We start from the raw sequence: 22711 nt of genomic DNA, 5'->3' as shown, positions 1-22711 counted from the left end.
GTTGTGAAGTGTAGACTGTTTTAAATTTGTGACAATCCCCTTCCTTAGCCTCGCAGGTACTAAGGTCACAGCTGTGAGCTACCATGTCCAGCTGAGGTTTTTACATCTCATCTGTCTCATGGAGAACAATAGTGAGAAGTGTAATAATTAATTTTTATGTATTTTACCAGTATGTGTGTCTGTGCATGTCTGGTGCCCAAAGAGGGCAGAAGAAGGTGTTGGATCCCGTGGCACTGGAGTTACAGAGGGTTGTGGGCTGCCATGTGTGTGCTGGGAACTAGAACCAGATCTTCTGTAAGACCAGTGAGTGTCCTTAACCACTGAGCCATCTCCGCAGTCTGAGAAATGTGCCTGTTTCTCACACTAGGCTTTGTGCATTTTAAGAGCACCCTCCCTTCTCTTAGGTCATAAAAGGTCCTTTACAGTTTCTTCTACATCTAAAACCTTTAAAAGTTTTGTTTTATATGTTCAGTTCTTTATACAGATTCAGCTTGTATTAAAGTCCCACTCCAAGCCATCTCCGTCCTCCTCCTCCTCCTCCCTGGCTGTCTCTCTCTCTTCCCTGACCCCTCTTCGTTCCAGACAAAGAATACTGACGTGTGTGCTTCATGCTGCTGGTCCCTATGTGGACACTTTGTGGGAGTTCCCACCTAGTCCACAGGTTCCTGGACCATTCCGGAGCCTGACAGCAGGGGGCGCTGTGGGGAACAGCGCCGGGTCAGTCGGGCTCTCTGGCACATCCTCTCGCCTCCTCCGGGGCTTCCGGCGCCTCTTGTGGGCGACATCATGGACCGTAACCCGTCCCCTCCTCCGCCTAGCTGCAATCAGGAGGACGAGGAGGACCTGGCCGGGGGAGACTGCATTGGGAGCACGGTCTACAGCAAACACTGGCTCTTCGGAGTACTCAGCGGACTCATCCAGGTGGGGAGACTGACGCAGGCGTCCTCCAAACCAAGGGAGTGGATGGGATGCTGGAGGGTCCGGGTGCCAGTTTCCTAACTCTTCCCGGAACACCACCACACACATACTTTAGTCGGATTTTGCTCTGCAACTCCATTGTCACTTCTGAAATCAGTTTCTGTTTCGTGAGCTCTTGTCATAGTGGAGCGCATAGTTTGGAGTCAGACAGCTCTGATCTCCATCCCATGCTGGAAGTGTGATTCGTTAACCCATAACCTCGACTTCTTTCAGTTTCTATAAAACAGGATAACCAGTATTATTGTACACGTGGTTTTTGTGTAGATTGAGATGATGATGATAGTAGAGTGTTTGAAATGGTGTTTGATTTATAGGAGGCTAGCAGATTTTTCTGTGTACTGCCTTCCATGCCGCCAATTCCGTGGTTTGGTTTTGGTTTGTTTTCAGAGACAATTTCTACACGGTGACCAAAACAGTCTTCCTTTTTATTATTTTAAAAGGGTGTTTTTGTTGCTATAAATGAACACTTTCTACTTCTTAACTGGGGATCCACGGATGCTTACCACAACTCACTTAACGATACTTCTTAACCTATACTTAAGGATAGCTACGTTATGTTCCGTGACCAGTAGACTGGTGGCCGTCTCCAGTCGTGTACTATGCTTTTGTAAACTCTTGTACTCACCTCTGAATGCTCAAGTCCTACCCTTCCCGTGAGATTTCACTTTCCTCTTTTTAAAAAAAAAATGTCTTTTTCCTCCCAGGGATAGGTCAAAGTCCTTCATCTTTCTACCGTCGCTCTTTTCACCAGCTCTGCACAGTCAGCCTTTTCTATTGTGACTGTGTTTACATGACTTTCCTACACTAATCTTAAATCATTTGAAAGCAAAAGTTCATATTGTCATTCCTGTTTTTTCTCTTGCAGTGCCTTCAGACAGTGTTTCCTCCAAGAATACTGTAGATCATCCAAGGCACTGCAAGGCAGTTTTTAGAAACTGTTTCGCCAGAGGAAGTACTTTAGGGATACTCTCTTGGAGACATCTGCGTGATATATTACTTGAAGAACTCCTCTGAGTATTTTAACTGATGTGTTTTGTTTTGTTTTGTTTTGTTTTTCTTCTCTCTGTGTCTGAAGATTGTCACACCTGAAAGTGCCAAGTCTGGCTCAGATGATGATGAGCAACAGATGGAGCTCCCTGAGGAAATGGAGAACGAAATCTGCAGAGTCTGGGATATGTCCATGGATGAGGTATGAGGATAAAAGTGAAATTCTAGAGTGAGGAGACTTTTGAAAAGATTCATCCCAGATTTCTTGCTAACCCTCAATCAAGATATTCTTTCAGTACTCTCTGTCTCTGTCTCTGTCCTTGCCCCATCTTGACTATCCCATTCCCTCAAGTTCTTCTCCCCACTTCCCTTTTCCTCTCCTCCTCCCCTTCTGCCCTCCCTTCCCCCCCAATCCCATGCTCCCAATTTTCTCAAGAGATATTGTCTACTTCCCCTTCCCAGAGGGATCTATATATGTTTCTCTTAGGGCTCTCCTTGTTGCTTATCTTCTCTGGGGTCATGGACTATAGGCTCGTTATCCTTTGCTTTGCAGCTAGTATCCACTTATGAGTGAGTACATGCCATGCTCATCTTTCTGAGTTTGAGTTACCTCACTCAGGATGGTTTTTTGTTTGTTTGTTTTGTTTTTTGTCTAGTTCCATCCATTTGCATGCAAATTTCAAGCTGTCATTGTTTTTTACCACTGAGTAGTACTCTAATGTGTAAATGTGCCACATTTTCTTTATCCATTCTTCAGGTGAGGGGCATCTAGCTTGTTTCCAGGTTCTGGCTATTACAGATAATACTGCTATGAACATAGTTGGCACTAGAAAAAAATCCCAGGAATCCACAAGGATGACAAGCTAAGACCCTAAGCAATAATGGAGAGGGTGCCTGAACTGACCTTGCCCTGCAGTCAGATTGATGACTATCTTAAATGTCACCACAGAACCTTCATTCAGCAACTGATGGAAACAGGCAGAGAGCCACAGCAGAGCACTGGGCTGAGCTCCCAAAGTCCAGTTGAAGAGTGAGCAGAATGAGAATATGAACAAAGAGGTCACGGCCGTGATAGGGACACCCACTCAAACAGTCTACCTGAGCTAATGGGAGCTCACTACATCCAGCCAGACAGGGAAGAACCCAGCATGGGACCAAACTAGGCCCTCAGAATGTGGGTGACAGTTGTATGGCTGGGGCAGACTGAGGGTCCACTGGCAGTGGCACCAGGATTTATCTCTACTGCTTGTACTGGCTTTTTGGAACCCATTCTCTTTGGAAGCATACCTGATTCAACCTAGATATAGTAAGGAGGGCTTTGATCCTTCCGCAAAGCAACAAGCCTTACCCTCTCTGGGGAGGGGAGAAAAGTGAAGAAAACAGGAGGAGGGGAGGGGCTGGGAACTGGGATTGGTATGTAAAATAAAAAAAGATAGGGTTTTTTTTTTTTTAGATAAAAGAAAAAAGGCTCATTCCTTCTGGCAAGGCATTATTGAGTGACTGTAGCCCCTCCAGTTTGTGGTTCAGGGTATGAAGATCCAGGAGCTATTAATGTTAAAATCGTGCCTTGAACACAAATACAGTTTCATCCTATGAGCCTCATGGTGTATTTAACATAAATGTGAGCTAAGATAGCTATGACATCACTAGGTAATATAATTTCATAGGACCACTGACATACGTACATACACACGTACATTTAGTCATCATTGACTAAAACTTTATTTATTTAATTTGTTTAGTTTTAGATGTGTGTTTTTTAATAGGCATATCCCACAGCTAACAGATTTAGCTTTTGTACCTTACATTCCTATGTGAGAGCCCTCTCTCTGTGGCCGCATGTCCACTCTAGTCTCACCTGTGTGGTGTGCCCCCTTAGGTGATGTGGGTAGAAGAAAATCTCTGGGGAGAAAGTTCCAGACTGTTGTAGTTACATTGTGATCAGAATTCTTTTTGTTCTCATTGAAGCCCAAGTCCTGATATCGAATGTAACCCAGTAGCATTTATCTCAGTTTTAAGTTCTTACAGGGTAGGATTTAGGAGTTGACTCTTTCCCCATGCCCCTTTCTCACCCCCAGCTTCTAGCTTAGTATCTGGAAGTCAGCAAACGTGTTTGGGTAAGTTATGAGAATTCCAGGATCATGCAGAATAAAAGGAGGTCTAGCCTCTGGTGTGTCACCGTTAGGGTTATATTCAGTTATGGGATCGTTCTACTGTCTTGGTACCAGGTACCACAAAGACTCTTATGTTACTTTTGTCTTTTTGTTTGGTTGGGTTTTGTTTTGTTTTGCTTCTTCAAGACAGGGTTTCTCTGTATAGCTCTGGCTGTCCTGGAACTCACTCTGTAGACCAGGCAGGCCTCAAATTTACAGATATCACCTGCCTCTGTCTCCCAAATGCTGGGATTATAGGCATGTGCCACCACTATTTGACTTACTTTTGTCTTTTTGATCTTTTATTTTTCCGTTATGGATGAAAGGAAGTAAACATGAAATTAAACTTTTAGGGATATCTGTATGCAGCATCTAAATTGCTAATCATTTTTGTTTATAGGATGTGGCTTTGTTTCTACAAGAATTTAAGGCTCCTGATATATTCATGGGAGTGCTGGCCAAATCCAGGTGTCCCCGATTAAGAGTGAGTATATACAGTTCTGCTCGTGCACAAATGCTATTGGACGTTCTTGGGTAACGCACTCCTTGAAATAATTAGATACGTAGACTTTTAGGTTCGGATTAGATTTGGGGAGTCAATAATTTGAGTTAGCGGCTGTGGAAACCAGATAGACATAGCCATGCTAGGCTGCTGCGCTGTGGCAGGCCAAGAAGCAGTGCCTAGACCTGCTGTTTATCTCTCAGTTCACTGTGCCCACAGGCTGGCCGTGAGAACTCTCCGCTCCAAAATCTCTCCATATGTTCCCGGGCGAGGGCTGGCTGCGTCGTGTCACCCTTGCTGGCCTTCCCTTCTCTTTCTCTCCCTTCTCTTTCTTGTACTCAGTGCGGCACTTTTCTGCCTTGTCATTGCCGAAAGCAAGCTCCCAAGAACAGCAGGTGGGAGGGACCACAGGAGCAGTGCAGTGTCCTGAGTGTTACTGTCATTTAGGTCTCTCTGCAGTGCACATGATACAGGCAGTTTGTGAATATCCACTCTCTACTGTTTGCCTTCCTCCTCCTTTGAGACACACATAATAGATAAAAGAACTGAGTCTCAGACTAAGATAATATGTCCAAAGTCACACAGCTTGTAAAGATGGAGCTGGAGTTTAAGCTTATGCCCAGCTCTAGCATAACCCTGTTGTTGCTTCTTTTTCTTTGAGATAAAGTAGAAAATTCCATAGAGTGTATTACAAATTGAATGTTGAATTAAGGTTTTTACAAATATGTTTATGTATTTCTGTCTAGGGATGCTTTGTCCGCATGTCACACACCAGAAGAGGGCACTAGATCTCATAGATGGTTGAGAGCCACCATGTGAGTGCCAGCAAGAGCAGTCAGTGCTCTTGACTGCTGAGCCATCTCTCCAGCCCCTTGAATTAAGATTTTTATTTAGGGGAATGCTCCGCCCATATTGGGTCCTTATATTTACATAAAGTGTTGGTGATTTTGTGGCGTTCCCTCCTTGATTTTACTATTTTTTATATTAGTCATGATAAGTTCAGGAATTAAGCCACATGGCTGTAAATGTGTCCTGGTCACAGCCTGCTACAGCAGTGGTTCTCATCCTTGGCCTTATGAGGAATCACTAGTCTAAATGTCAGCATGGCCCAGATCACTGGTGCCGAGCCCTCCCCAAGAGCATCTGGTCCAGTAGGCTGGGGCAGGACCTAGGTGTCTGCTGTGTTCCCAGGTGATGTCAATACTTTAGATCAGGGCCATACTCTTTTCAAAAACTTTGTCCTGGAGGACTTTCCAAAGTCGTCTACCAGGGGTTCTCCTACGCAGCTGACACAGGAGGTTGGTCTTCAGCGAACGTTCACTCCTCCCCTCGCTATCTTCTAAGAGAACGTGTTTTCTGTCCCGAATCGCTTGCTCTTCTGCCAGTGTTTGAACCATCTGCTTTTTACTAAAGCTCTCTTTAGTTCCTCTCTAACTTTCCTCAGCTTTTGTCCCTTCCTATTTCTTCCTGTGCCCGAGTCTGGACTCTGTCCAGAGTGAACACCCTGTTCTCTTCACAGCCATTTTCTTAGTGAGTCTCAGCGTGAGGATTTGAACTTGTGGTTTCTGTCTCAACCTTCAAAGCGCTGGGGTTACAGGCATGTGCCACCACAGCCAGCTCAGTGCCACCGCAGCCAGCTCAGCTCCCTTTCTTACTCGCTTAAGCCACAGCTCTAGTCCTGCAATGGCACAAGCCCCGACTGCCCTGTTGGTATCTGGTGTCACTTCCAACTTTCCTGATGAGTTTTCAGCTGTGTATTTTCCTTTTTTTTTTTTTTTTTTTTTTTTTTTTNGTTTCTCTGTGGCTTTGGAGCCTGTCCTGGAACTAGCTCTGTAGACCAGGCTGGTCTCGAACTCACAGCGATCTGCCTGCCTCTGCCTCCCGAGTGCTGGGATTAAAGGCGTGCGCCACCCACCGCCCGGCTCTCAGCTGTGTATTTTCTAATCCTATCTCCATCCTCTGTTGTAATTCAGTAATTATCACCCTGATCATAAAAACTCCTGGTGCACTTGGTAAACACTAGCTACTGAGACTAAATGTAGCCTAGAGATTCTGATTCAGTGGAGTTGATGGGGCTTGAAAACCGTCAACAAACTCTGAGTGCTGAATCCCAGCAAGTTTGGAATCCCTGTTCTGTGTAAATGCACCATGCCCTTCCATCTTATTTTTTCCTGTTGATATGACTAATACTTCTGACTGGGAAACCATGGCAACTTCAGACCTATAAACTGTGCCTTACACCCCCTCTTCACGTTCTAACAGACTGTTTGCCATCCCTTTTAGCATCTCACTCCTTTTCCATGTCTGCCATTAGCCCTCATTGATAATAGCAGCCATGTCTTCTTGGGCGAGTACCCTGGAACATGACAGCTCTGGGTTGCTGCTGCCTTCAGTTGAAGATCTCAGGCAGCTTGCTGGACTTCCCTGGGCTTCAGTCTCCTCAGTTCAAGTGGGGACAATACAGTCCCATCTTGTAAATGCTGTGTAAAATGATGTGTGGACAAATGTTTCAGTGTGTTGTGTTCCCTCTTTGAGAACCTCCGTGGCTCCAGACACCATCCCATATTAAGTCTAAACCCTTTGACATGACAGTCAAATCCTTTTCCTCTGCCCCATTTCTCTTGTGCTTCCTCATGGTTCCTGCGTTCTCTCCATTAGTCGTCTGTGCTAAGGATCCTTCTCCGCATAACGCTTCTTCATCTATGACTTCTGCTTTGTGTCTTCTCTTCCTTCTCACCTGTGTGAGCTGTACAAGCTGAGTATGTAAATCTGGATGCCAGCTGTAAACGTCTATATCCTGCCTCCCTCTTTCCTCCCCTCAAACTTGGTTCAGTAGAAGTTTTTGTTCAAGTTGTTATTCTTCATGGCTTTTACCTCACAGCCATTGTGACCTGTGTTACTTGGTTTGACAGGAAATTTGTGTGGGAATTTTAGGGAATATGGCTTGTTTCCGGGAGATATGTGTGTCCATCAGCAGCTGCGAAGATCATGGGTAAGTCCTACTACCTAGTAGCCGTTCTAAGTTTCTATTCCAAGGGAACCCTTGAACCTAGGAGAGGTGGAAGTGTGGGGTGTGCTGTTTCATTGTCTCAGGACACCTTGGGTGCTGGTGTGGCTGAGACTTCTGCACTAGCTATGGACTTGACCTAGGACTGAGCCTTTGCATCCACGGTAAAGCATGAGTTACCCCAGCGAGTAAGGGGATGAGGCAAAGAATATGTAGAGCCCAAATTGGAGCTAGGGGCCGCTGGTCAGAATCCAGAACTATTTAAGCATGGAGAATCCAAGGACTCAGAACTAGTCTGGGAAACTCAATTGCTGGACAGTTTTGCTCTGAGAACTGAGACTTAAATAGGGGAGTGGGACTTGCCTAGGGACCAGAAGACAAAGAGTCGCCTCTAGGATTAAAAGGCTGTCAGACTTAATTAGAGGCTAGTTCTTTTTAAAGCCAGAAAACTTTGGACAGAGGGCTTTTTCATAGTGGAGTCTCAGGTGGTCGGTTACCATGGTAGATCTGAGAACGTGATAAATTTGATGGGCATATTCATTTCCCTGGAGATGGTTCATGGCTGTTAATGATCTAAAGAAGTCTGTGTCCAGCATACATTAAAGTGATTGTTCTTATTGGAGGGTCATAAAGGTTTATCCCTGTCTTCAAGGGCCTGGGCCTCTTGAATTGTTTCTCTTACATTCACACACAAGGTGTTCCATGACGAATTGAAGAGCACGTGAACAGTGATATGTGTCACATAAAGCAGATAAAAAGATGCACAGATAACTAAAGGATATTTTAAGGAAAAACCATAGCTGCTTTTATATAAAATTAAATGCAAAATCAGAAATCTATTAACAGAATTATAGAGGCAGAGCAAGGAAGTGATCTCTGAGGAAGTCAGGGCCACCTTTTCTAGGTGGGGAGGAACACGGTGGGCAAAGGCAGCTGCAGGTGATCAACTCTGCTCTGTACCTTAGAAACAGGAGTTCTTCTCAACCTTTAGGTCATGACCCCTTCTGTGGGGGGTCATAAACCAGATATTTACATTACAATTCATAGCATTAGTAAAATTGCAGTTACAAAGTGGCGATGAAACAATTTTATGGCTGGGGGGTCCCCACATGAGGAACTGTAGGAAAGGGTTGCAGCCTTAGGAAGGCTGGGAGCCACTGCTCTAGAATTTATGAAATGCATTTATGCTTTGTCTTACAATAGAAGATGTCTAAAATGAAATGAAAACTGGCTATTTGCAATGATACTCATGGCTCACGGTGTCTCGGCAGGCAGGTGCTTCTGCAGTGTTTGTGCGACTCAGACCCACCCACTCTGCTAGAAACCAGCAGGTAAGCCTTTCTCGAGACCACTCATCAGAAGCCCTGGGAAAGCAAAGTGCACTCTTGACTGTGGTGGCCCTTGTTGTTGCCCGCACAGATATTGAGCTCACATTTGTCATGTAGGTTGTTGCTTACTTGCCTTTCCCAGGCAGAAGTGGCCAGTGTCTGGGTTGAAAGGATCCGGGAACATCCGTCCATTTATGCTAGCGTCTGCTTCATCATGTCAAGTTCAACAAATGGTAAGTCTCCGTGCACTCTAGGGAGGAAGACTGGAGCACATCCTGGGCAGCTCCTTTAGACTTTTCATTTTAAAAATTTTATACTTTGATTTTTTAAATTTATGGGTGTTTTCCTGCATGTAAATCTGTGTGTCTCTTGCATGTTGGTATGTGCCTGCTGCCCACAGAGGCCAGCAGAGAGTGTCAGATCCCCTAGGACTGGAGTTCCAGACAGTTGTGAGCTATTTCCTGTGTGGGCGCTGGGAATCAAACCTGGGTGCTCTTAATGACTGGGCCATCTCTTCTGCCCCAGAGGCCACTTTGCCCTGAAGGAAGATAAGCCAGTTTGAATAGGTTCCTGGAGACACCTGGGAGGAAGTGGCACCCTGGCAGATTTGGCTCTTGGAGGAGCTTGAGGAGTTTGGCTCCCCCTTGTGGCTTCAGACGCTTGGGTTCTCAGTTGAACACCTGTCTTGACTGCAGTTGACTTGTTGGTGAAGGTGGGGGAGGTCGTGGACAAGCTCTTTGACTTGGATGAAAAACTCATGTTGGAGTGGATTAGAAATGGGACTGCCCGGCTTCCGGACCAACCCCAGGAGGACTCTGAAGAGCAGCCAGTATTTTCTTTTGTACCCAGTATACTGGAAGCTGCCAGACAAATACGGTAGGTGAACTCTTATACAGAATGGTCTGGAAAAATTCAGTTCTTCGAAACATCCTTACATGGGAGAGTCTTAGTTTCAGTAAGCAACCAGTCTCTCTTAGGTTGTGGTGGCAAGAATAGTACAGGTTCAGAGCATCTGCTCCAGTATGGCTTGTCATAGCCTGCTATGGCAACTGACAACAATTTTACGTATTTTTAATAATCAAGGAGAAAAGATTGTCTTGTTTTATTTTACATTAAATGTGAAACAACTCATTGAGCATATTTGTTTGCTCCCTGTTTCCTCCTTGTGTGCACACCAGTCTGTAGATGTTCAGCTTATGTGCACACCAGTCTGTAGATGATCAGCTTGTGTGCACACCAGTCTGTGTAGAGATCAGCTTGTTTGTGCACACCAGTCTGTGTAGAGATCAGCTTGTGTGTGCACACCAGTCTGTGTAGATGATCAGCTTGTGTGTGCACACCAGTCTGTGTAGAGATCAGCTTGTGTGTGCACACCAGTCTGTGTAGAGATCAGCTTGTGTGTGCACACCAGTCTGTAGATGATCAGCTTGTGTGCACACACCAGTCTGTGTAGATGATCAGCTTGTGTGTGCACACCAGTCTGTAGATGATCAGCTTGTGTGCACACCAGTCTGTAGATGATCAGCTTGTGTGTGCATACCAGTCTGTAGATGATCAGCTTGTGTGCACACCAGTCTGTAGATGATCAGCTTGTGTATGCACACCAGTCTGTAGATGATCAGCTTGTGTGTGCACACCAGTCTGTAGATGATCAGCTTGTGTGCACACCAGTCTGTAGATGATCAGCTTGTGTGTGCACACCAGTCTGTAGATGATCAGCTTGTGTGTGCACACCAGTCTGTGTAGAGATCAGCTTGTGTGTGCACACCAGTCTGTAGATGATCAGCTTGTGTGCACACCAGTCTGTAGATGTTCAGCTTGTGTGTACACACCAGTCTGTAGATGATCAGCTTGTGTGTGCACACCAGTCTGTAGATGTTCAGCTCGTGTGTGCACACCAGTCTGTGTAGATGATCAGCTTGTGTGCACACCAGTCTGTAGATGTTCAGCTTGTGTGTGCACACCAGTCTGTGTAGATGATCAGCTTGTGTGCACACCAGTCTGTGTAGATGATCAGCTTGTGTGCACACCAGTCTGTAGATGTTCAGCTCATGTGTGCACACCAGTCTGTGTAGATGATCAGCTTGGGGGCTTTGATGTCTTGTCATGAGAGGCGGTTGTTTATGAGTTGTTAAAACAATGTAGCACTGATAACTGCAAGATTAACATTTGAATTATCTGCTTAGTTGTTAACAGCATAGTCTCAGAACTTATTAGGCTATGTTAAAAGTTACTAATTTTATACCTTTTATCAAATGAAGATTAAGCCACACACGTATCTGCCTCTTCAGTGTTTCCAGCAGTGAATGATGTTGCCAGTGTCCCATCTAGAGAAGGTGGGAGAACTGGAAAGTCCCTTCTGACTGCCCTGTCCAGCTCCTTCCTCATGGCCAGTCAACTCTTACTGTGATCCCATCCTGACAGCCAGACCTCTTCTCCCTTGCTTGGGCAAGTGCCACACTGTCTGCCTTCTGAGCCGCCTGTCCTCTGGCTGGCTTCTCCCAAGCCTTGCAGCTGCTTTTGTGGTGCACACCCATCTTGCTTTCGTGCTCCCGGCTTTTCAGTGACCTTCCGCAGGAAATAGTTCAGGTTTTTAAAACAAACAAAACTGGCGCACAATCCTCCACACAAGGCCTATCCATCCTTGTTCTTGCTTATTCTATGTGAAATTCCATTCTGCAGATGAACCAGGCCCTCTTGTCTCCCAGCCCTTGCTCAAGGTGTCTATCCAACGCCACAAACACCTGCCTCTTCAGGTTCCTGTGGAAACTCCATTTCTCTCAAGATCTCTTCCCTGACCAAATTTCTGCATGGTCTTTTAGTGCCCGGGCCTTCTAGTGTTGAATTCATTTTGTTTTATGGTTATGGCTCTTTACTTCTTTCCTCTCAGACTGTTATGATCTGTGAAGGTGGGTGGAACATCTCAATACTGTCTGTCTTTCCAGCCCCTAGCAGTAAGAGCCCCCAAATGATAGATACTTCAGTAAATGTAGCTGAGCCATTTAATTGATCATGTTTTTCACTTAACTGGTTAAAAAAACAGTATTTTGCGTTCTAAGAATACAAACTGTTGAGCAAAAGAATTAGGTTTTTATGTTTCTGCTTTCTCAGCTAGGAAGCTCGGATGACCTGTAAACTCTAAAGAGCTTCAGGACCGTGGTGTCTGTGCTGTAGGCCTCACGTCCCTCCCATAGAAGTATCAGTAGCATACATGTATAGACTCACACACACTTGCACACACACTCACATACATGCACTCACACTCATGTACACATACATACACACTCACATTCACACACACTAATTCACACACAGACATATGTACAGCTATAACACTCACCTATGCATTCACATACATATATACTCACGCTCACTCACGCACTCATAATACATAAACTCCTTTTCTTCAGTTTTCCCATTTAATGTCAGTGCTAGTAAGCAGAGTCTACTCGGCTGGCCATCTCACGTTCTGCACGTTAGCATGAGGTAACAAACCCCTGCAAGGCGAGTGAGCATTGCTGTTCTCTGACGCTGAAGTTAAGAGTGCTGTGCCCTTTCTGTCTGCTTAGGTCTGAAAACCTGGAAGGGCTGGATGTTTACATGCACATCTTACAGCTGCTCACCACCGCGGACGATGGGATTCAAGCAATTGGTAAGGCGGTTTCTTGGGGCACACTGTCGTTGCTCATTAAGTGTTTGCTATTTTTAAATTACTATTTGTAAAAAATATTTCTTAAGTACAGTGTCCTGATACTGCAAAAGACACATGGAATTTACTTTTTGACCTGGTGTGCCATGAATTCTGCCAAGTTGGTGACCCGCCCATCATACTGCAGGAGCAGAAAACAGTACTGGCCTCTGTCTTCTCCGTGATGTTGGCCATCAGTGCTTCGTGGGCTGCACAGGAGCACCCCAAGAGGGAAGAAGGCAAGTGCAGTTCCCTTCCACCACTTGAACTGGCACCCACAGCTCGTAAGTGCCAGGCCTGTGTCTGCTCTTCATTGGGTTTCTTTTTCAATTTTTCTCCATTTGAAAAGAAAATACCCTTATTCCCCTAGTAACATAAAATGTTCAATGCTTAATACAAAAATATTACAAAGTTTCTAAAAGGCATCAAGGAGGGGACTTAGGGTACAGCTCAGTAATGGGGTGCTTGCTTAGCATGAGTTCCCCCTGGTTCAGTCCCTAGGACCAAAAAGCAAGCAGCACTGAACAGCGTGGCTCTGCCCAGAAGAACTGCCCCACTTTTATCAGAAATACTCCCCAAAGTCCTCTTTCTGCTGACTCCACTGGACTCACGCTCAGCCCCAGAGTGCTTTGGTGGTAAGGTTTTTTGTCTCAGTCCCCAGTGAGGATAGTCTCTATTCAGTCTGATGTCTCAGTATCTCTGACTGTTTGACCTGTTCAGTGCTGAATTAGGGTCCTGAGGTCAAAGGGTCAAAGCCCCATGTGCCTCCCGATGCTTTCATTGCGATTGTGTTGAATGTGTGGTGTGTCTAGGAATGCATTGTGCAGGTCTGTTTCAGAAGTGCCTTGAGATTTTTTTTAGTGTACAGATCTTGCATTCTTATTAGGTTTATTCCTGCACATTTTAATTTTGAAGTCCTAGTCTCTGTTGCATGCTTTCTTCACTGATGATTGTTAGGCTTTATGGAGGCTGTGGATTGTTAACTTTGACTGTGGGACCTTTACTGACTTGCCTGTAGTTTGTTTTCGCTGTGCTTGAGGTGGGACTCAGGGCCTTGCTCCTGTAGGTAGGAATCCTGTTGCCATATCCACATTCCTGTCTTACTGTTCTAAAATCCTGTCTGTCTGTCTGTCTATCTATCTATCATCTATCTATCTATCTATCTATCTATCTATCTATCTATCTATCTATCTATCTAATGTGTATGGGTGTTTTGCCTGCACGCACACATGTACAACAGATGTCTGGTGCCTGTGGAGACGAGAAGAGGTGTTGGATGTCCTGGGTGGGGATTATAATGGGCTCTGAGCCAACATAGGGGTGGTGGGATTTGAACCAAGGTCCTTTGGAAGAGCAGCTGTTCCTTTTAACTGCTGAGCCATCGCTCCAGCTTTTGTCTTACTGTGTTTGGTAGTAGTTCCCATGATAATCTTTAGCTTTGTCTGCTATCAAGTCACATCTACTTTTGTCATTCTCTATCTCTGACTTCTTTTTCCTATCTAAGTGGGTTGCTTAGTGCCTGCTGGAAACATCTTTATCTTCTTCCCGACTGTTGAAAATGGCGCTAGAGTTTTGCCATTTAGTGTAACTGGGCATATGGTGCTTGTTTTTGCCTCTCAAGGATGTTTTTTTGTTTTTGTTTTGTTTTGTTTTGTTTTCCTGAGACAGGGTTTCTCTGTAGCTTTGGAGCCTGTCCTGAAACTAGCTCCTGTAGACCAGGCTCTCACACAGATCCGCCAACCTCTGCCTCCCGAGTGCTAGGATTAAAGGCGTGCACCACCACCACCACCTGGCTCAAGGATGTTTTGATCTCTCCCTGTTTTAAGCTTTTTGTTTTGTTTTATAAATAAACACTGTTTCTGAGTGTCGATTCTATATTTCTGGAGAGGTTATGTCACTGGCCAAAGGAACCCCGAGTACTGGCTGGGGGAGCTAGTGGAGGCCGTCGTGTGAATCCTCGGGAGGAAGCACGGCCGATGGAGACAGGCACACATGAAAACACTGGGCACTGTGCTGGAGGAGCAGGGCTGAGGCTCTGTGTGGCGAGGGTGGCTTAAGAGTGAAAGGAAGAAAAGCAGCGCAGCTGCCAGGCAGTGGAGTGCGGAGGGCTGGACCTGCTGGGAGGGAGATAGACTGGGTAGGTGTGGCTGTGGTAGCCAGCCAGGGGCTGATGAAGGTCGAGTGGGCAGGCTGTGCGGCAGCGGCTGAGGAACAGTAGAAATGCAGGGGCATAACACCAGGCTGTTCCCTATAGAGACTGGGAGGGTGAATGGGTAAAGCAGCTGCCACTTACTGTGACACGCACACACGACTGGCTTTGAGCGCACTGCCCGAGGGGTCTGAGTGCGTGCTAAGGGGCAGTTTAAGTCAGCAGTTGGGGGAGGTGTCATGGTGTCAGCTAAACCTCAGAGATTTCTTGGACTCGCTCTGACGTGAGAAACGAGGGATCCTTCTCTTAGCGCAGACATGTTTATCTTGTTTTCGGTCGTCATGCAGTTTGTCCAGCGAGGCCATCATGCTGTCGTGGGTGTCATCTTTCTAGAGACCCATGGGGAGCTTTTTCGTGAGACCAGGAGCATCCCACTTGTTGCTGTTGCAGGACTAGGCGTTCATACTGCTGCCTGCTCTGCCACCCAAACTTGATGTAGTTTGTATGTTTAGGCAGAACATGGACATCCACGTTAACTCCTGTCACAATTAGCTGTCTCCTCTCCTCACTGTTAACTCTCTGCTTGCCTGCTTCAAGCCTTTCAGAGAAGCTCTGGGGAGTTGGGGGTTATTCCAGTTTTGTGTGATGCTATGATACAACACTGACTATAATCAACTTGGCTGCAGGGAGGCAGTCTGTTTGAGCTTATAAGTTAGAGACTGTCATCCGTGGAATCAAAGCAGGAACCACCCTACCTGTCTATAGTCCCCAAAACACAGGTGGCACTGGTTCAGGATGAGTGGATGATGAACGAGTGAACAAATGAAGGAATACTTACCTGGCTGGTGTCATTCTCTTATTCGGTGCAGTGGCTCTTCCTCTAATTGACAGCCTGATTCGGGTGTTACAAAATATGGAACATTGTCAGAAGAAACCAGAGAACTCCACAGAGTCTGACCCAGAGGAGCCTACAAACTGTGGTTCAACCCAAGATGAGTTCCATATGAAGATCCTGAAGGATATTTCATGTGAATTCCTTTCTAATATTTTTCAGGAGTTAACAAAGGTAGGAAAGAAGTATTGGTGGTTTCTTATAAAAGGCGTGGGTTACTAGACGTGCTGAACTTTAAACTGCTGAGGCACAGGCAGCTGTGCTGTGACAGAACTGAGACCCCAGCCATGATGGAGAGAGGACCTGGGTATAGTGGCCGGGCAAACTCTGGACCACTTGTGTTCTCAGCTCCATTATTGTTTTTTATGATATTGAAAAAGATTTCTTTTCTCCTCCCTTCTCCTCTGCCGGTCTGATGCTGGGATCTGGGCTTCATACATGATAGGCAAGTGCTGTGCCTCTGAGCTGCAGCCTCAGCCCCGCTCCTGTTCGTTTTCACGGGGGAAGGTGCACATGTGTAGAAGTCAGAGCACAACTGCAAGAACTGATTCTTCTCTTCCACTATATATATGTATATATGTATATATGTGTGTATATATGTATATATACGTATATATGTGTATATATGTGTAGTATGACTGTTTTACTCAATTTGGGAAAATTTTGTTATTATTTTTTGTCTTAAAATAACTGGTCTTGTTTGTGTGTGCACACAGTTTATGACATTAGACATATCAACAGACTACTAAAATTTATATTGATAATTTCTGATGTGTGAAAATGTTAGTTTTGTTTGATTTTTATTAATGGATATTGTAATTTTATATTAACTCAACAGGTGAAAATTTGTGTTCTATTTTGATTTACATGTTTTATTATTAGTGAGCTGGATTATCTTTCCATATATTTGTATATTATTTGTCTTTACTTTTTATAAAGATCTAATTTTTCTAAAGTTTCATATTTTTGTGATGCTTAGAGCCCACCCCAGGGCTTCTCACATGCTAGGCAGGTGCTTCCCCTCTAAGCTCCATCCCTGGACAGATGAATTGATTTTGATGGTTTATATGAATTTCTCCAGGGTTACTTATTGTCTCCATTGCTGTTCTGTTGCTGTGAAGAGATGCCATGACCAAAGCCACTCTTAAAAAAAAAAACACATTTAATCGGGATTTGCTAATAGTTTCAGAGATTAGTCCATTGTCATCATGGATGGGAGCGGGCAGGAGAGGTGCTGGAGAAGGAGCTGAGAGCTACACCCTGGTCTGCAAAGAGGAGGAGACATTGGCTCTTGCTTGGGTTTTTGAAACCTCAAAAACCTCACAGTGACACACTCCCAACAAAGCTACCTACTCCAGCAAGGCCATGCCTTCTGTTCCTAATCCTTTCAAATAGAGCCACTTCCTGGTGACTAAATAATGCATCTGCAAGCACCAGCCCCACTCAAACCACCACAGCGTCTTTTTTGTTTTGCTTTCAGATATGTTTTCGATTGTTCGTCATTGCTTTAGGTTTGGGAGGAAAAGACAAGCCTGTTCCTTTGTCTTTAAGATACAGGCAAATAGCAGGAAGGTGTGTTGATTAAAGACCCGATGGCATGCCATGAGACTCGTAGATTCCACTTCAGGGAATTTGGGTTTAATCTTGAGGAAACTGGGGTGCAGCTGAAGTTTTCTTTCTTTTTATAAGCAAGTGATAAGATCAGTTTGGAAAGATTCTTCCAAACACAGCAGGCATAAAGGAATTGAGTTGAGGGTTGGAGGCCACGAGCCAGCCAGTGGGTTTATAGACAGTAATCTTTGGGAATAGTCTGGAAATGATAGCCTGGGATGGGGGGGGGTTGCACAGGAGGGGCCAGCAGGCAGGCTTCCGTGAGTGGCATCCTTCACTGAGGTTAGTAGTGTTCGGGGTACACAAGGCTCTTCATGGCAGCTCAGCTGAGGGTTTGAAGTGCCGGTGGGACCAGTTGTGATTGAGTATACTGATGTTTATCTGTTTGCCAGGTGCAGCGTTGGACATTTTCCTTTTCTGATACTAAGTTTTCTTTTGTTTGTTGTAGGAAACTGTGGCTCAGGGACTGAAGGAGGGCCAGTTAAACAAAGAGAAGTGTTCCTGTGCATTTCAGAGCCTCCTGCCCCTCTACAGCCCCGTGGTGAGTAGGGAGAATGCACGGGGGCTGAGATTCTGTCAGAAACGGTGGTATACCTTACACGATTCAATGCCTTGTGCCTTGAGATTAATTATGATCTCAAGAGGAAGGAATCAACATGGGTTTATAGTGCTCCTTCCTATTATGAAGTAGACAGCCTGTATAGTAAGTGAAAGTCTAAATTTTTTAATTAAAGTTTTTTGAGATTTTGTGTGTGTGTGTTTCCCCTTAATATATGTCTGTGCGGAATATGTGTACAGTTGGCTAGAAAGGCCAAAAGAGAATATTGGATCCACTGCAACTGGAGTTACAGATGGTTGGGAGCTGCCATGTGGGTGCTGGGAATTACATCCAGGTCCTCTAGAAGAATAGCCAGTTCTGAACTCAGGAGCTAAATTTTTCTTCTCTCTCTCTCTTCCCTGCCGTTCCCCCACCACCACCTTGTGAGATTGGGTCGCACTGTTTAGCATAGACTGATTGTAACTCTATAGTCCAGGTTAGCCTTGAACTCATAGAGATCTGCCTGCCTCTGCCTCCTGAGTTCTGGGATTAAAAGCATGTGCCATCATGTCTGCCCCCAAACCTAATTTTTGTGAATACATTTTTATGATTTTTCACACAACACTATTTATTACCATTGAACACAATTTCAGAATAAGAGTTTTTAGGAAAATGAACTGTGGAAAATGAAAGCGTAAGGGACCTGTCAGCAGAGAGGGTTATGATGGAGTGTCGGTGCACAGAGGGCTATGATAGAGTGTCGGTGCACAGAGGGTTATGATAGAGTGTCGGTGCACAGAGGGTTATGATAGAGTGTCGGTGCACTATCCTAAAGGGAAGCAGTTGGGGTCTGTGATAGCTCAGGAGGGAAGGAGCTGGTCAGGGCTCGCACTTCTAGAGTCACTACTAGAGTATTTCCGGTGACTGCAGGAAGTGCGGTGGCTGACCCCTGTGAATCTGCTGCATGCTTCTGTCGGCTTCAGAGCCTCTGGAGGAGCATTTTCATAGTTGACCACGAATGTCTTTAAATGATGGAGGAAGGACATTGGTTAATTATAATAAAGAAACTGCCTTGGCCCATTTTATTGGTTAGAACATAGGTGGGTGGAGTAAACAGAGAGAATGCTGGGAGAAAGAAGCTTAGTCGAGGGGTCGCCATGGTTCTCCCACTCCAGACAGACACAGGTTAAGATCCTCCCTGATAAGCCAGCTCGTGGGCTACATAGAATATTAGAAATGGGTTAGAACAATATGTAAGAGCTAGCCAATAAAAAGCTGGAACTAGCCGGGCCAGGCAGTGTTTAATAGAATACAGTTTCCGTGTAATTATTTCGGGCATAAGCTAACCATGTGGGCGGCCGGGTGCCGGGGACGCAGCCCTGCCGCTCCTATTGGTGCTGCCAGGAGCAGAGTGTCTCACAGTCATTTCTAAAGGTTTGGATTTCTTGTTTGCTTAGTAATAGTATATCTTTCTGGAGTCTTTGATGGAGTTAAAAAATAGTTATAGTTTTCCTTAGTTATGATATAGATTATTGTAATTTTTATTTGATAACTGTTTTGTTATATGTAATTTTGCTATGTTAAGTTAAAGCCTTCCTTTTTTTTTTGTTTAAACAGAAAAAGGGAAAATGATGGAGGAAGGTCTTTGGTTAATTATAATAAACCAACTGCTTGGCCTCATAGCTTAGAACATAGGTGGGTGGAGTAAACAGAATAGGATGCTGGGTGGAAGAGGAAGTGAGGTCAGACTCTGCTAGGCTCCCGGAGAGACCCGACAGCTCTGCTCTCTGGAGCAGAGACGCCATGCTCAGCTCTCCCGGGTAGACTTGACAGCTCTGCTCTCTGGAGCAGAGACGCCAGGCTCCGCTCTCCCAGGCAGCTCCGACCCAGGATGGACGGAGGCTAGAATCTTCCCATTAAGCGCACCTTGGGGTGCTTACACACATCATTAGAAATGGGCTAGTCCAGGTGCAAGAATTAGCCTGTAAGAGCTAGAGTTCATGGGTCAAGCAGTTCTTTAAATGAATACAGTTTGTGTGTTGTTACTTCGGGCATGAGCTAGCAGGCGGCCGGGGTGCTGGGGACGCAGCCCCACCACTCCTATTTCAACATTTAAAACTGCCTATTCCTCCACTACAGTTACTTGGTTCTTCATGTGATTCACAGGTGGAAGACTTCATTAAAGTCCTATGCGAGGTTGACAAGGCTCTTGCCGAGGACCTGGAAGAAAGCTTCCCTAGTGTGAAGGCTCAGACTTGAGACCCAAGTTGGAATCCTGCTCTCTAAGGAATAAACTGTTTCCTATGGTTTGAAGTTGGCATTTGGAAGATTTGGATGAATGTTGTATCAGACCGTGTACTTCCTGATGTCCCTCCTCCCCATTTACCCCACTTTCATTTGCGCCGGTCACTAGCCATCAGCGCACACCATCCCCTTTCCCAGTCCCAGTGGCCCACCGTGCAGATCTTTGCACTTACTTACTCATAACCATGAGGGCTGTGCTGTTCCATCCAGGGATGAAAAGGAAGAGGCATTCTAGAATGTTCTGGCAGCTTCCCCTGACCCCTGTTCTGTGTTATATTTAATGTCCCGATCCTCCCTGCACTCTGTAAGAGGTAAAGTATAACCGGCTTAGAGCGCTAACCTGCTAATACACTGTAGTGGTTATGTGAGCATTTAACAGGCTGTGTAGACTTCCCAGACTGTTAGTGACAACTTGGAAGCAGTAGTTACTCTCTTAATTTGGGTGTCTATTGCTGTACAGAGACACCATGACCGTGGCAGCTCTTATGAAGGAAAGCATTTTATTGTGGTGGCTCACTTACAGTTCAGAGTTTAGTCCATTGTCATGGTGGGACATGGCAGCATGCAGGCAGACACGGTGCTGGAGAAGGAGCTGAGAGTTCTACATCTTACAGGCAACAGGAAGTTGACTGAAACACTGGAGTAGCTTGAGCATAGGTGAGACCTCAAAGCCCACCCCCACAGTGACACATGCCCTTTGGGGACCATTTTCTTTTTACTTCTTTCCTCCCTTTTTCCTTCCTTCCTTCCTTCCTTCCTTCCTTCCTTCCTTCCTTCCTTCCTTCCTTCCTTCCTTTTTTTTTTGGTTTTTTGAGACAGGGTTTCTTTGTGTAACAGTCCTGGCTGTCCTGAAACTTTCTTTGTAGACCAGGCTGTCCTCAAACTCATTCCCAAGTGCCAGGATTAAAGGTATGTGCCACCACCACCTGGCTGGCATTCTCTTTCAAACCACCACAGTTACTTTGCCTTTGTTCCCCCGAGAGTCACTCTGGTTCGCAGCTGGAGGTGGAAATGCATGGTTTTGCTTCAGAGCGTGATTTACTGGAGCAAATTGTAGATGAGATTGAGGGAATGTGACAGCCTCTGCAGTCTGTCTCCCTGGTGCTTCGTCCCTCCAACCAAGGCTTCCTGATGAGGATACTGGCACAGCCAACCAGGTGCTTAGGATTCAGTCTGCATCACTTGAGGTACTAACTGGAGTTCTTCATTGGCTTTTTAAAGTCTCAGTTGTGCATAATAAGGGCAGCTTTACAAATCCATCCCAGTTCTCCTCAGAACCTTTGAATCTAAGGGGATGTTCTTTGTACTCCTTGAAGGATTTGTGTTTATAAAATGTATAAAAATTATCTTCATTATCCCAGCTAAACTGCATGGAGACTCTTGCCCTGAGGATTGTTGGTGTCTTCTCACTATGGAAACTGAGTATGTGGTTTGGCACTAGCACAGCCTTGTTGGAAGTCTTTAGTGGTTTTGTGGTATAGTAGGTAGGGAAAGAAACTATCAGAATCTCAAACATGAAAAGTTTTTAAGATATTGCTATTCTCAGTGCTTATTCATTGGGTTAGTCAAACCTACAAGCTGGTCAGACATCGTCCTTGTGGCCAGGTGTACCACGAATTCTATTTGGTCTTATTAATAAAAACCCGGAGTCTGATATGGGGTTAATGTTGAAAGATCAGGGAAGCAGAGCGGCCAGCCACTAGTTCTTACCTCTACTGAATCCTCAGACCAAAGGGGCGATCCTGCCCTACAGATCATCAGACTGGATGTCCTGAGCTCTCATCTCCTCCCACCTTATGTTCATCTCCACCCTGCCATGTCACCCCAGTCTCCACCTCCTTAGTGCTGGGTTTAAAGGGACGTGATCCAAAGTGCTGAGATCCAAGGTGTGAGCTCTGTTTCTCTTTAGACTAGTTCAGTCTCACCTAGCCCAAGGTGGCCTTGAACTCACAGAGATCCATCTGCCTCTGTCTCCCAAGTGCTGGGATTAAAGGTGTGTGCTACCACACCTTGAACTCAGGGATGTTGCAAGGAGGGGCTACTTGTTCTTCCTGGCTTCCCAGCTTGCTTAGCCCCGAAATAACCACACAGAAACTGTATTAATTAAATTACTGCCTTGCCCATTAGCTCTAGCTTCTTATTGGCTAACTCTTATATTAATTTAACCCATTTCTATTAATCTGTATATGGCCACATGGCAGTGGCTTACCGGGTAAAATTCCCAGAGTCCTGACTCTGGTTTCTTCCTCCCAGAATTCAGTTCTGTCTTCCCCGCCTACCTAAGTTCTGCCCTATCAACTAGGTCAAGGCAGTTTCTTTATTAACCAATGAAAGCAACACAAAGATAGAAGGACCTTCTACACCACACAGAGGTCTGCCTGCCCCTGTCTCCCAAGTGTTGGAATTAAAGTGTTTGCCACCACACCCAACTACTCTCTTTCTTTTTTATTTTAAGTACTTTAACTTTTTTTCTTTTCTCTCCCAAGCCTGCATATATTTTTAACACACTGTAAACCATGTAGAGGTTTTCTTCATCTTTGAATCTCTCTTTACTGTATATGTCTCTCTTTTTGT

At 45.2% G+C, this 22711-nt stretch overlaps 1 protein-coding gene across 1 annotated transcript; it reads left to right on the top strand.

Annotated features, from left to right (window-relative positions):
- The first annotated feature begins 759 nt into the window (after window positions 1-759).
- Window positions 760-21791, top strand: Saal1 (serum amyloid A like 1). Its single transcript, XM_050130264.1, has 12 exons — window positions 760-921; window positions 2054-2167; window positions 4519-4602; window positions 7533-7612; window positions 8899-8958; window positions 9073-9188; window positions 9651-9831; window positions 12525-12607; window positions 12694-12882; window positions 15662-15858; window positions 17744-17836; window positions 20000-21791. Exons 1-12 carry the CDS (start codon window positions 787-789, stop codon window positions 20090-20092), a joined length of 1425 nt encoding a protein of 474 aa, XP_049986221.1. The 5' UTR covers window positions 760-786; the 3' UTR covers window positions 20093-21791.
- Window positions 21792-22711: the final 920 nt, after the last annotated feature.

This window comes from Alexandromys fortis, unplaced genomic scaffold (genome assembly GCF_014885135.2).
Source record: "Alexandromys fortis isolate MF-2015 unplaced genomic scaffold, M_Fortis_MF-2015_v1.1 scaffold_342, whole genome shotgun sequence".
Lineage (NCBI taxonomy): Eukaryota > Metazoa > Chordata > Mammalia > Rodentia > Cricetidae > Alexandromys > Alexandromys fortis.
Note: the sequence above shows the minus strand (reverse complement) of the source record. Positions and strands in the feature narration are given on the sequence as shown.